This window comes from Acanthisitta chloris, unplaced genomic scaffold (genome assembly GCF_000695815.1).
Source record: "Acanthisitta chloris isolate BGI_N310 unplaced genomic scaffold, ASM69581v1 scaffold13113, whole genome shotgun sequence".
NCBI classification, from domain to species: domain Eukaryota; kingdom Metazoa; phylum Chordata; class Aves; order Passeriformes; family Acanthisittidae; genus Acanthisitta; species Acanthisitta chloris.
The window spans coordinates 51,160-64,608 of NW_008665513.1; the positions used below are offsets into that span (position 1 = coordinate 51,160).

At 40.8% G+C, this 13,449-nt stretch overlaps 1 protein-coding gene across 1 annotated transcript in view; it reads right to left on the reverse strand.

The window, feature by feature from the left end:
• The window catches only part of LOC103799466 (protocadherin alpha-C2-like), a 44,928-nt gene that overhangs the window by 20,251 nt on the left and 11,228 nt on the right, over positions 1-13,449 (reverse strand). Inside the window, 1 exon segment of the mRNA XM_009071789.1 lies at positions 12,478-12,609. Within this exon segment, the coding sequence (XP_009070037.1) occupies positions 12,478-12,609 (132 nt within the window).

Genomic DNA, 13,449 nt, shown 5'->3' on the forward strand with positions numbered 1-13,449 from the left:
CACAGTCTAAGGCTACCTGGAAGGTTAGTAACACCTACAGTTTACTTTTACCTACATTTCATCCTCTGATGATTTTTTAGTCCACATGAGAAATTGTGAAGAGCTCTTAAACTACTATTTAATTCAAATTAATCAGGGGAAACGAACAAATGCAAAGCAGAATCTACAGATTAGAGTGAAGTTATCACCAAAGAAGATCTTCAGCTGAAGCTGACCTCACATCATAGCTATGAAGGTCCAGGCTGCAGCTTCTACAATGCCTTTAACAAATACTTGTCATCTGGGAATGGTAAAAAGAGAAAAACCAGGCAAGAATAACAAGCTTAATTCTAAACATTAATTTTTAAATTATATTTGACATCAAACTTGAAGATTCATAAAGATTCATAAAGAAATAAACACTCAGAGCATCAGTATTTATGGCTGGGAATATATTTTCCACTGAGAACAGCTACAAAGCTGGCAGAAATGCTCCAAGCTTCCTATCATGCTGTCTAGCCAACATGCCTCAGAGAAGATCAGAAGTTGACCTGCATGGATTTAGTCTGCATGACCCACTGGCCTCCCTGCTAGGGCTGCCAATTAGTTTCAGCTATGAGAGTGTTTTCTCCAATGTGGCAAGCTGCCAGTGGGGAAGTGGATTAAGATCACCAAATTATTTTGCCTGTCAACCCAGAAGTAAGTAGTTCTCTTTTCCATTAAGAGATCTACTAGATAGGTTCAGCTACAGTTTGAAAGCCTGGGATGGATGCACTGATTTACAGTGTGGAACAACAGAAATGTGCTTTGTTCTGTCTGCAGACTTCACTGCTGAAAACAGTTTTACTGTATAACTGCACCTGAACTCTTCAGAGGGGTAAAGGCAGAGATGCAGAGTGGACCACAGCCTGTGTGGTCCTTGGCAAACTGTCACCTTTCTTGCCCCCTAGGAAATACGCTCAATTAAAAGCAAAAGATGATGTTCATCATGATGCTTTATTTCTCCCAATCCAAGCCTGGGAATAAATGAAGCAGATAATCTGACACTAATGTTATTCATTTATTTTAATTCTTCCGGTTCTAGCTACACATGTGGGAGACTCTGCTACCTACTTAGCATAAATTTGCAGCAAGATAAAAATCTACCAAGAACAGGTAATTTTCCCCATGAAGATATGAGCCACTGTGAAGAAAGCTAACTCTATTTCAGCACAACATCATACATGATAACTAGGGAGAACAAACTCCCTGGAAACAGAATGAATAGGTTGGTGCTGACACACTCCTCTGGCTGATAGTCTGCATGCCACAGTCACAGGTTAGGTTTTTTGAGCAATCTTATCCTCTACATGTGACTGCATCCATTTGACTCCAGGCATTTGGAAAGGACAGTGCTTACAGTCTGTCTGCTTGTATTGTTGGTGATGACAACAGGAGCAGTTCAGAATGGTGTGGTGAGGACAAACTACTCAGCTGCTGTAGTTATTAATTATGACCACTTAAACACCACTCGAAGTCTGCAAGTTGATTTGACACTAAAATGACAGCTTCTTGCTCCTGGAAGCATACTGAGTCAGGGAAAACAAATACAGCATGCTCTCTTTTCAGCAGAGAGCAGGAGGGAGGAGAATTCACTTTGCAACTGCAAATCCTGAGATATGTTTAATATGTGATGTTCCTTGGTAATGAAAATTCCAGTTTGGATTTTGACTCCTAAAAGGAAATTTGTAAGGTCTGCAGGCAGTTTGAAGGAAAGGGGGAGGAATTATTCATTCTGCATTTTTTCAGTATTATGATAATGCTTTTAATATATATTTTGCCATTTTTCATATCCTGCCTTTGTTCAAGACTCCTCTCATTTTATTCTAAATCTTACAACATTCTTCCTTTAAGCCCAGCTAACATATTGAAGCAATTATGCACAACAAAAATATCAGCAAATTTAATCAGGGGAACTAAAGAAGGCTCAAGACTTCCCTGATTGTTTTTGAGCACAGGCTGGTTTCTGGATTTTCAAGTGCCTCCCAATGTATGAAAAATCTCAGTGTTAAAAAAACCCTGCTGAAATTACATGAAAATCAGCGTCTGCCTCTTGGAAATAGCTGTTTCTTTTTCAAGGTTTGAATAACCTAGCTAGAATAAGCAATTCATAGGACCAGGCACCAAGCCAAGGAGGTGTGGTTATAGGACAAGAAGGCATAACTTAAGGCAAAATCCTTTGGCCAGCTCTAATAGCCACAGGGACAAGTGCAGAGAGGGAAGGGCAGAGGACCTCTCTTGCTGTTAATTGTCTAAGTGAGCCTAAGGAGATTAGCTGCACAATTAGGTATTTAATTAGTGCCACTCCCAGCCAGGGCAGCCTGTTTTGTGTGTGCCTCATATTACACACCTGAGGTCTGACCTATAAATGGAATTTGAACTACCTTTGCAGCCTCTCAATTCCCACCTCACTCCAACCAATAGGATACATACACACCCCAAGAGAGCCTGTGAATCCACTAGCACAGGATTTACTTGCCAGGCAACAAATCTTGCTTTTTCAACAACTCCTTTTCTTAACAGTACAAAAACATGTAAAGGGAGGCAGGCACAGGACAGGACTGGGCCACTAAGAGCAAATCACAGAAGGGCTTGGGTTGGAAGAGACCTTAAAGCTCATCTCATTCCATCCCCTGCCATGGGCAGGGACACCTTCCACTAGCCCAGGTGGCTCCAAGCCCCATCCAACCTGGCATTGAGCACTTCCAGGGATGGGGCAGCCACAGCTTCTCTCGACTACCTGTGCCAGCGCCTCAGAACCCTCACAGGGAAGAATTTCTTCCTAAAATCCAATCTAAACCTATACTCTTTGGGCTTGAACCCACTCCCCCTTGTTCTACCACTACATGCCCTTGTTCTGTTGAAGCACTTGTTCTGTTTCTGGTAACAAACTCAATCAAAATATAAGCAATTTAATTTTGTCATATTCAAACCACTACCAGTGAATTCTGTTCTAGCTCCAGTCTTCTTGATTGCTTTGTTGTGGGATGAACAGCTGCTGTTAACTGTTTTGCTCTGGTCACCTCTTAGTACCTGAGCCCAGCCCTGCATGCTGAGTGGGTTCCACACAAGATCCCCCAGGCTGCACCACTACTCCTTTGTGTTCTCTGAACCTGTATTATCTATCTGTGCAAATAGATCAGCACATTCTTTTTTTTTCTCAGCATAAACACATGCAAACAATTTCCACAAGACCACAAAGGGTTTGTGGTGTGGCTTTTTTCCCTTCCTAATCAACCCATTTACTTTGCTAGCTGTGTGTGCATGCTAAGAGGGGATGCTTTTAGGGATGGTTGAGTGTAATTATATAAGACAAGAGCAGAGAAGCTGCATTCAGATTCATTCTCTCCACAGCCAGAGCCTTGATTTTCTGAGAATTAAAACCCCATAATGAAGGGGATGCCTCTGCATGCTGCTATTGCTGTTTTACATCTCTCATTACACCCTCTGAGTGCACACAAGTAATGACCGAATGGGTTCAGGGTTTAGCTCTTGAAGTAAATTCGGCATCTCTAGGTCAACTTACATAAATAGCCAGAATATGTGCAGAAAAAAATATGCATGGGATTTCTTTCTCTGCTTTGTGCAGCTCTGTTCTATCCTGGCAGTCCCACCGAAGCAAGGATATGGAAAAGAGATGAGAGAGATGCAAAAGTGAGAAACACAATCATAAAATCATATGGGTTGAAGGAACCTTAGAGACCTTTTAGTTCCAAACCCCTTCGATGGGCAGGGACACATTCCACTAGACCAAAATATGCATGGGATTTCTTTCTCTGCTTTGTGCAGCTCTGTTCTATCCTGGCAGTCCCACCGAAGCAAGGATATGGAAAAGAGATGAGAGAGATGCAAAAGTGAGAAACACAATCATAAAATCATATGGGTTGAAGGAACCTTAGAGACCTTTTAGTTCCAAACCCCTTCGATGGGCAGGGACACATTCCACTAGACCAGACCAGATCTGTCACCAATGGCCCAGAGGAAGGTGAAGCAGCCTCTGTCAGTCTATTTAAAAGCAGGGATTGGGAGCTGCTAAAGGTTAGACTTTACAGGCAAAAGGACTGTGAGGACTGCAGTGAAACATGAGGGCTAAAACAATAATTGCACAGTGCTCACAAAGTCCTGACTCTCGTTGGCTCTGCAGCCTGGAGAGAAGCAGGGAAGGAGATCCCCAAAACAGTCTCAGCACTGTTATTCTTTGCTCACTCCTGCTGCAGTGAGAGCATATTGGTCCAGGAGGATGCTGAGCAACATCCCCACAGAATACTCTGTGAAAAGAATAATTTTCATTTTCCTACACTTTGTTTTTCCCCTTTTTAAACCAGAAGAATGATCATGGCCTTTCCCTTGTGTTCCCAGACTTTGTCTGCCCTGCTCATGTCAGTGGCAAGTTCCTTAAGGCAAGGCTTGTCTTGTGCTATTTGTATGGGCTTTGTGGAGCACCATCTGACCTGAGAGGCACTGCCACACTACAACATTAACAACAGACGCCAAAGCAGTGCCTGGTTACAAAAATAAACACATGAAAAATACATTTATGACCCTTGTGTACAGCAGAGTGCTGCACACAGGCAGACATCCATTAAGGGAAGATGCAGTATCAGAGTGGACTGGACTCCCTCAACCTCTTTTCTCCTTCCATCATGTGCAATATAAACACATTCCAGACCAAAATTTCTTAGAATTACTTAGAAACGTCCTTATTTTATCCCCTTATTTTCTATCAGATAGTGAATGGTATATTACAAGAGATAACAGGGTTGAATTTCCTCTGGGATCATAAATATCATAGGTCGATTTAACATTTACTTGAGTAGATTTTCTTTCTAAAAAAAAGTTTAAATAGAACAAAATTAAACTGACAGCAGTGAGAAAATAAGAAAAAAAACAACCCCCAAACCATGCACAAAAGCAAGGCACAACAGGGAGAAAATAAAGCAGCTGTAACTTCAAGTGGAAACAATTTGATTACCCTCAATTCCCTCAAGTACTGACCAGATAAACACTTGTTTAGTTTATAAGTTCTGACAAGATCACAACCCAAGGTAGTGCAGCTTCAAGAGAGAGATTTTTCTATTTATTTATTGAAACTATGGAGAAAATAATAAAGACAGGAATCCAAATCCATGTCCTCTGTGCAGCTACAAAATATTACCAGTAGGCAGACATGGCAAACTCACTGGGATTGTTCCCAAGATCACAAAGAACCACATGCCTAGAACAAGGGACAGTGAAAAAGTTGGTGAGATTTGAAAACAGAACTTTAATTTATTTACAAAGTAATTTTCTACCAGATGTCTAGGAAATAAATACATCATCTGGTAAAGGTGGTATTCCCCCACCCCCCCTGCCATTTTTTTCTGCTTAGTTAGAAGAAACATGTTTATTTTTTAGGTGCAACTGCAACCTCCATTTTGAGGAAGCAACGAGATTATTACAGGAAAGGATGAATTAAGCAGATGAGGAGTAATTGTGATTAAACTTTCTCTTAGCACCTAAATATAGAAATCATAGCCAGATAAACTGCTTATGGAAAATCGCTTTATCAGTCCTTAAAATGATGAAGTCTTGAGCTCCAGCAGCTTTTGGCCACAGTTTCAGAAGACTTTCTTCATACTAATCAGTCACAGAGGATCTCTAGCCTTTTGCCCTCGTTACTCTTATTTTAGTCATTATTTTGGAAATTTTGCAGGTCTCCTGTGTTATTAATATCTCAGTTGGAGTTATCAGTCTTACATGAACCTTCAAGAAATCTGCATTGGAAGAACAATCACCCCATGTGGAGATCAGAGGTTGGACATGGTCATCTGCAGTTGGGAAAATTCAACAACTGGCTCCCATCAGGGCCAAATGTGGCCCTAACCTCAACAGAAGGATGCACATACACCGGGACTGGACTAAATGATACACAAATGCATTCTTCATTGCCTGGGAGTAATGAGAAAGACTAAATCTTCACACAAATCTTCACAGCACGTGGAATCAAGAATTCACCACACTACCTGTAGATATAAACTCTCCCAAGACCATCTTTTTGGCAGTGAGAATGAGCACAAAGTCTTATTTGAATATCAAGACAAACAGACCACACAACCTAGAAGTTTCCAGCACTATCCTTTCCCAAATTCTGCTGACTCCTTTCTTTTTTTCCCTTACACTGAGACATCAAGGACTAAGGTATTACACACTATTAAATCTCTCATCCATGTCACCTCATTTACTTGGTACACTCCACTGAAAAATAATGGACCCCTTGATAAATATCACAAACTCTATTTCAGGTCAGTCAGGAGGGGTTTGCAGCTAAGAGGAAAATAACAAATTAACTGAAAGCAAATTTCACTTTAGCCAAGTCATGATTGCAGTTGCTGTACATTATCATCTATCTTCCCTCCCTTTCTTTGCCAACACAGCTGAACAGAAATCTAAACTAACCTATTCATTTACCCAGTCCTGGCTCCAAATATTGAAAGCCCAAACTGCTGTTCAACTCTAGCGTGGATGTGGTGAAGCAGACATGTTCTTGGTCAGAACAGCCATCAGCTTTTAAAAAATAATGATGAGTATGTCAAGCCGCATCTGTCAGAAATATGGATTTTTTGACATGTTCTTTTGAAAATTTTTTTTTATTTCAAAATGCCTTTCTTCAGCCCAAGCAGCATTTGAAATGCTCAGTCCTCTGCAGCTTACATCAGGCTGTCAGAAATGAGAAGCATTTATCCCTGAAAATTCTTAGCTCAGTATGAAATATTGAAGAGGTGATGTGGGGCCAAGTCAGTGATCTACATTTCAGCATTCCTGGAATAACAATACAGAGGGGAGAGTGGACAGATGAGCAGGGAGAGACCAGAGTCATTAGATGGAAGGAATTAACAAGGTACAAAGATAAATAGGGAAGAGGCAGCTGCACACTTGGCAAATCAGATAGGTAACAGGAAAGGGGCAAAAGGGGTGAAAGCCATAAAGCAGGAAGTGTACACGGAATATCCCAGGAATAAAGTGTTCTGGGAGCAAGGGCAAAACTGAGGACTGTACATCATGTTGAAGGTCTCAGCAACTAGGTGGAATTAACTCGAGAATTCAATGACCAAGATCAAAACATGACATAAGAGAAAGGGTTTTAGCCTTAAATGGCCCTTGCAGATTATTTCTATTTCAGTGTAGTGTTGTTGCTCTGAATCTACACGAGAAAGCTTCCATGATTCCCTTCCCCAGACTCCACTGAGCTGACAAATACTGCAGCTTTGAATTATTATTGTAGTGTGCTTTATGAGAATGATTTTTGCCATGATACAAGAGGCTGTGAATCAAATCTCTATGATACTTTAGTATATAGGCTTAGAAACTGCTTTGAACCTTCATTTGGGGAACTGATTAAATCACAGATTTGAAGATTAATTTTCATGAGAAACATGAATAACTTAGCTGGTTTTTATTTCTCCTATTTTCTCCTCTAAAAATATTACACATATCATCACAGTGTTTCTTAGACCATTTAAGGCTAATATTTTGATTTGCAGGTATTTCTGGTCTGAAAGTTGGAATTATGAAGTTCCATAGAAAATAGGTTATGAATTAAAACATAGAGAGGCTATAGATGTACACAGCTGCATTTTCTAGCTCTTTCCATTTTAAACAGCTGCAGCATTCTGCAACAAACCTAGAGCCCAGTTTTGTATTCTGGGCTGCTAATTAGTTATTAGCTTTTATAGCTTTAATCAATGAACTGCTAAAGCTCAGCCAGACCAGTGTCCTCTGCTGCTACTGGTAAATTAACCTCTGTCGGTCTCAAAGAAACAGCACTTTCAGCCCTGCATGTTCTTTGCAGTGACTGCTTGATAAGGCTTAACTAGACCCTTTTTCTGTAGATGAGGAAGGTCATTTGAAGAAGATGAATAGAAATTCACTGACATTTAGGAAGAAATTGTCCTCCATTTACAAGCACAATGTAAAGTTATATCATATGAAATATGTTACACCTCAGGTCTTAGATCACTGAGTGATTTTCCTAGGCTCTTTCTCTTTAAACTGAGTTTTTAGAACACCACTGCAGAGGCTAAGAGCCTTGTGACAGTACTGTGGGACCCTGTGAGCTTCTACTGGAGTATCATGTCTGCCTTTTTACAAGAACAGAGTTTGCTGCAACAGTGAGTCAAACCCCCCCCCCAAAATCATTCATTCCTTCTGTGCTGATGTTACATGGACTGACAGGTGCAGGCAGATCAAATGATGATTCCATGAGAAGAACAGCTAACTGCAGTGTGGCTTTCTGTCCCACTCATCACAATCTATCACCCAACCTCAGCGTGCCAATCTTTGCAGTGATCTATGCTCAGTAGTCACTTAAGAATCTACACTGTGCCATTTCCAGTACTATCTGCCTCCTGTAGACCTCCTAGCATCCTTTTCCAACTGTTTCCCTCCAGGAGATCCTTGTGCTGACCTTAGAACAGCATATGGGTTGGGTTGAAAGGGACCTTGAAGATCATCCAGTTCCAATCCACTGTTCTGGGCAGGGACACTTTTCACTAGACCAGGCTGCTCAGAGCCTTGAACACTGCCAGGGTTGGGGCAGCCACAGCTTCTCTGGGCAAACTGTGCCAGTGCCTCTCTACCCTCTCTTTAAAGAATTGCACTGCCTCCAGCTCTGAGGTCCCCAGCACAGGAAGAACACTGACCTCTTGGACTGAGTCCAGAGGAAGATGATCAAGTTAATTAGAGTGATGAAACACCTTTCCTATGAGGAAAGGCTTTAAAAACCAAGGCTACCACCTCTCTTCCCCAGAGAATTACCTGGGAAAAGGAAACAGCATTGATAGATAGAAGAATGTTACCACTGCAAATCAGAAGTATAAAATTAGCATATTTTAGGACAGCATTTGCCTAGGCAACTTTGATTCAGTCCCTTGTGCATATTTCTAAGGGTAGGCACTGAAATTCTAGTTTCCTGGAAGTCAGTGGGCTATCTGCCATGGACTTCAGAGATGGCATTATTTCACCCACAGCCTCACCTACATGCTTACAAATTTCAGATGCAGATTTTATCATGAGATCCTTTCCTTTTTGTTTACAGAGCCGTCTGAATAGGAGTATTTTATTTTCTCCTCTCTACCTATGGTGTGTGGCCCAGTGCCTGATTTACTGCACATCTATAAAGCTTACATTGAATACGGGACTTGAAATTCCTCATGCCCGTTTTTCATAAAACTTTATCATCCTCCCGAGTCTTACATGTGCCATGAAAGCATCTTTAGACTGTTTCTATGAAGCACTTAGCAGTTGTAGGCTGCAATCAAGAGTATAGAGAAACACACATAGATTTGTCTAATGCCACTAACTCTAAGCTCTGAATTATGCATAGGTCTGATTTATTTAGAAACCTTCAGTGTGGTATGTCTACAGCAAAGTTTCTGTTCATCTTAGTTTTTGTTAGGAGCTTCTACCATTTCTGCCAATCAAGCTCCATTTACTCTGTTAGGCATCCGAAAAACAAAGTTCACTTGGATTAGTGATCACCTATAGCAAGTCTGACAGAATAGCCAAAACTTTCAAAGGACACAGAGCACAAATCAGAAATCTGTCTGCATTCCCTGGACTCACTGTACAGCATGTGGAGGCCAAATGAGATGCCAAATGAGATGCCAAATGAGGGCTAAACTCAATGCCAGAGAGAGTTTGAAGTTTCTTGTTCCACCTCACCTGGAAGTTTCCTGACTGCAAACCTACAAACAATTGCATTTCCTTGGGTTAGGGTTAGGGTTAGGGTTAGGGTGCATAAGGAAATGCAAACACAATTTTAAATGCCTTGCATGGGTGAAGTACGCAATAAAGTCAACAGCAGTGCTGTCAGTCAGCTGAGAACCAGATTTTGCTTGGGCCACACATATTTGCTGAAAAACATGTGATGTTCAAGTTCAGCTATGCATTAGGAATTAAGGATTTACTGATTTAACACTTGACTTTTCATCCTGCTTAAAGTGGTCCTATGACATCATATTTGCATGCTCTCATTGATTAATTCTGAAGCATCTTAGCCGTGGGTTTTGTGGATTGTTAAAGGAAATGAATGGTTTAGGAACAAACTGATTTGGATTAAGCAACTAAACCAACTGCATGGAGAATGTGTGCACAGAGCAGACCTGAAAGTGATTTCTAGCGCCCAGAAGTCGAGCTCTGCAGCTGCCTCAGTATGCTGATGATAACAGAGAAAACAAACAGCTTGTCTAGGAGTTGATGTGGACCCAGGTGTGCTCCATTCATACACAAATGTATCACAGGACCAAATGCATTTGTTGACTCAATCGACTGCAATTGACCATAACGAGTTAAATCTCTTCTGAAAAGCCTCAGTCATGTGTGTTAACCTGAGGAGAAGTATTGCAGGTCTTGAATCTAAGCCAAATTTAAAAAAAAAAAAAAAAGAAAGAAAGAAGCATTGGGAGAGATATTTGTGGGAAACCACAGATAGGATTAGAAACCAGTGGTAGTAATTTGTTAAACATGTGATGCACTGAGACTCCAAAATTAACACAATCATTAATCCTGGGATTTCTCTATGAAACATCTGTTTGCCATTAAGAAGCAGGGATATCTGTAGCTTTTGCTTGTGAAGAGTGGAGAAGAATATTACCTGAAACACCCTAAAAAATAAAAGCCTAATTAATGTTATGTCAGGGACAAAGACAAAATAAATGAGTCTTCATTGTGCAGGGATGTATTCATTGAACCAGTGCTTCACTGCATGGTCATGGAAGGAAGCAGCAGTAAGAGCCAAGGGTTACTGCTGCTCCTCAAACAGAGATGTCCAGGTTCCCAAAGTAAGTTTAAAATTATAGGACAAAAAAAAATGAATAGCAGGGAGGACTCCAGAGAGTGTAACAGGGCTCTGGGACCCAAATGCCAATGGACCTCCTCAGAAGATAGGACCATCCTCCCTTTGCACTTACATTCAGGTACTTGGACATGTGCAGTACAGGCAAGGAAACATCTTGGGGAACATTTGCATCCATATTGAACTTGGTATAAGGTAATAGATTAAGTACTCAGTCAAAGATGATTAGTGCAGCTGAAAGCCTGAGGGAACCCCTTGGAAAGGTTAGAGTGTACTTGTGCTGACATTTTCAAATGCAAGCTCAACAGTCACACACCCTTCAGAACATGCACAAGCTGGGGCTGCCTGCACAGCCTGCAACAGAAGAGCACACAACCCCCAGGTAATTATAGCCTACTGCCCCTTTATATATTAAATCAATTTCAAAATCTCTGTCTGCAAACAACCGTCCTGCAACACCAGTGCAGGTTTTGCTGGGCACCATTAATTTGTGGATGTTGTAACTGTGACTGCAAATCCTGAAGTTGCTCCTCAGCCCTTTATCCAGGTAATTTTGCCATTTAAGGCAAGGGAAAGTTTCGCACCAAAAAAAAGGATTAAATAAAGCATCTCTCACACCTTTTCTGCTGGAGATCCCACCTAGAATCATAGAATCATCAGGGTTAGAAGAGACCTTTAAGAACCTTTAAGACCTTTAAGTCCAACTGTCAAACTTAACAGTGCGTGAGCTGTCTCTGTGATACGAACATCACTCCTCATGTGAGTTTCTGAGTGACAATGCTCCTAGAGCTGTCATACAGGGCTCACCACCTTACACAGGGCATCCACTAAGTTTACACTTTAGTTTGGACATGACTGAAAACACTTAGCACACCAGTGACTTGCTGATTCACTGTGTCTCTATATTATTCCTGCTCCAACATAAAAAGTGAGAATATTTTATTGCCTGCACCGCAAAAGATACAAGTGATTTTTTTTCTCTAAACTCATTGAGGACCTTCTGCCAGTTCTTATTGACTGCTGTGAATGCATCAGTCAATGACTAAGTAAATGAAGCTACATTCTAAAGCATGGGGTTTTGTCATTTATTTCGACAAATAAATAACAGCTTAGTTTCTATCAATGTGTATTAGAGAACAAAAACAGCTAGCAAAAACATTAGGTGTGATTTCACCACAGAAAATGAAAATGAGAAGAGACATTCAAAAAGACTTAGTGGGTTTGTAAAAGTAACAAAGGGAGAGGTGCTAAATTTCAAGCTGATAATCTCCTACCCCAGTTTTACTGTTCTTTTGAAATCGAGGGCAAATCAGTGCTGGAATACACACACCTGAATACACACATCAAAACCCAACCATTATTCCATTATTCCATTACACAAACCAGTAACTTCCAAAGGCAGGGTGAAAGCTGGGATCAAGGACTCTCATCTCCAGCACTCATCTGAGACTGAGCAAAGAAAAAGATGTATTTTATGCTATATTGTTCCACTTTAGATTCCACAGATTAATTTACAAGAGCTTCACTCAGAGGCACGAAACAGAGGAAAACCTAAGATGGAAGCATTAGGAGGTCTACTGCAGTTCATATGAGTTCTTCACATACATTCTGGATTTTCACACCCTTACCTGCTGTAGCACTGGAGACTGTTGGCCACTGCTGATCAGGCCCTCCTGGTCCTCCACGCAGGACTCCTGCCTCCTCCATATGAACAGCACTGAATAAGCATATAGCACAGTTAGATTACACAGTTCCCCTCTCTCCAGGGATTTATTTTTCCCTTAATTTTCCCTGGTTTCCCCTTTAGTTTTCCCTTTCTTAATATTCTCCAAAGTTCATAACTGTCTGTACCTGTACAACTACTACTACAGTATTGCATGATGTTATTACACCTGAATATAAACCCAGTTTTCCAATCTGCAGAGGGAGAGCAAAACTACTGTTTCATTTAGGCTGTACAAAACCAGTTTTAGTATAATTCTCTTTTTCCAGGTGTATTGAGTAGCAAATTATAGCACAGACTTCTTGTGATATTAGGCAGAGGATTTTCAAAAATATCTAAAGAGATTTGGCCTTAGCCTCACTTTTCCTTCTTTGAAAATCCATCTCATATCTTCAAGAAGTCCTTTAAACTGCATTAATCTTCTTGATTGCACCATGTGGTTAATAAACTGCTGCAGGAGCAGCTACTTTTCTGGTAATGAGAAACAGAAGATGGAAAACGCAGCGGTGCTGCATTGTCTATTGAAACATATCAGCACTGATGATTACAGGGAGATTTAAAATAAACAAAAAGTATATAATCACAATTAAATGATTTAATAATTGGAGTGATTATGATCTGGAAGTTAATGCATACAAAGGCAGGAGGTAAAGAGAAAAAAAAAAGCAGAGATCTACAGGAGTGCAGTAACAGCTTAAGACACAAGTCAGACTGACTCTGTAGCACTCGGAGATTGAAAGTGACAGCAGCAGAATTTAGGTGCTTTCCATCTCAGCACAGATATCATCAGTATGGGGCATCAGAGGAACCAGACTTTGTCCTCACAGAGGACAAAGGCAGATTTTCACATGGAGAAATACCACATACCTTTGCATTC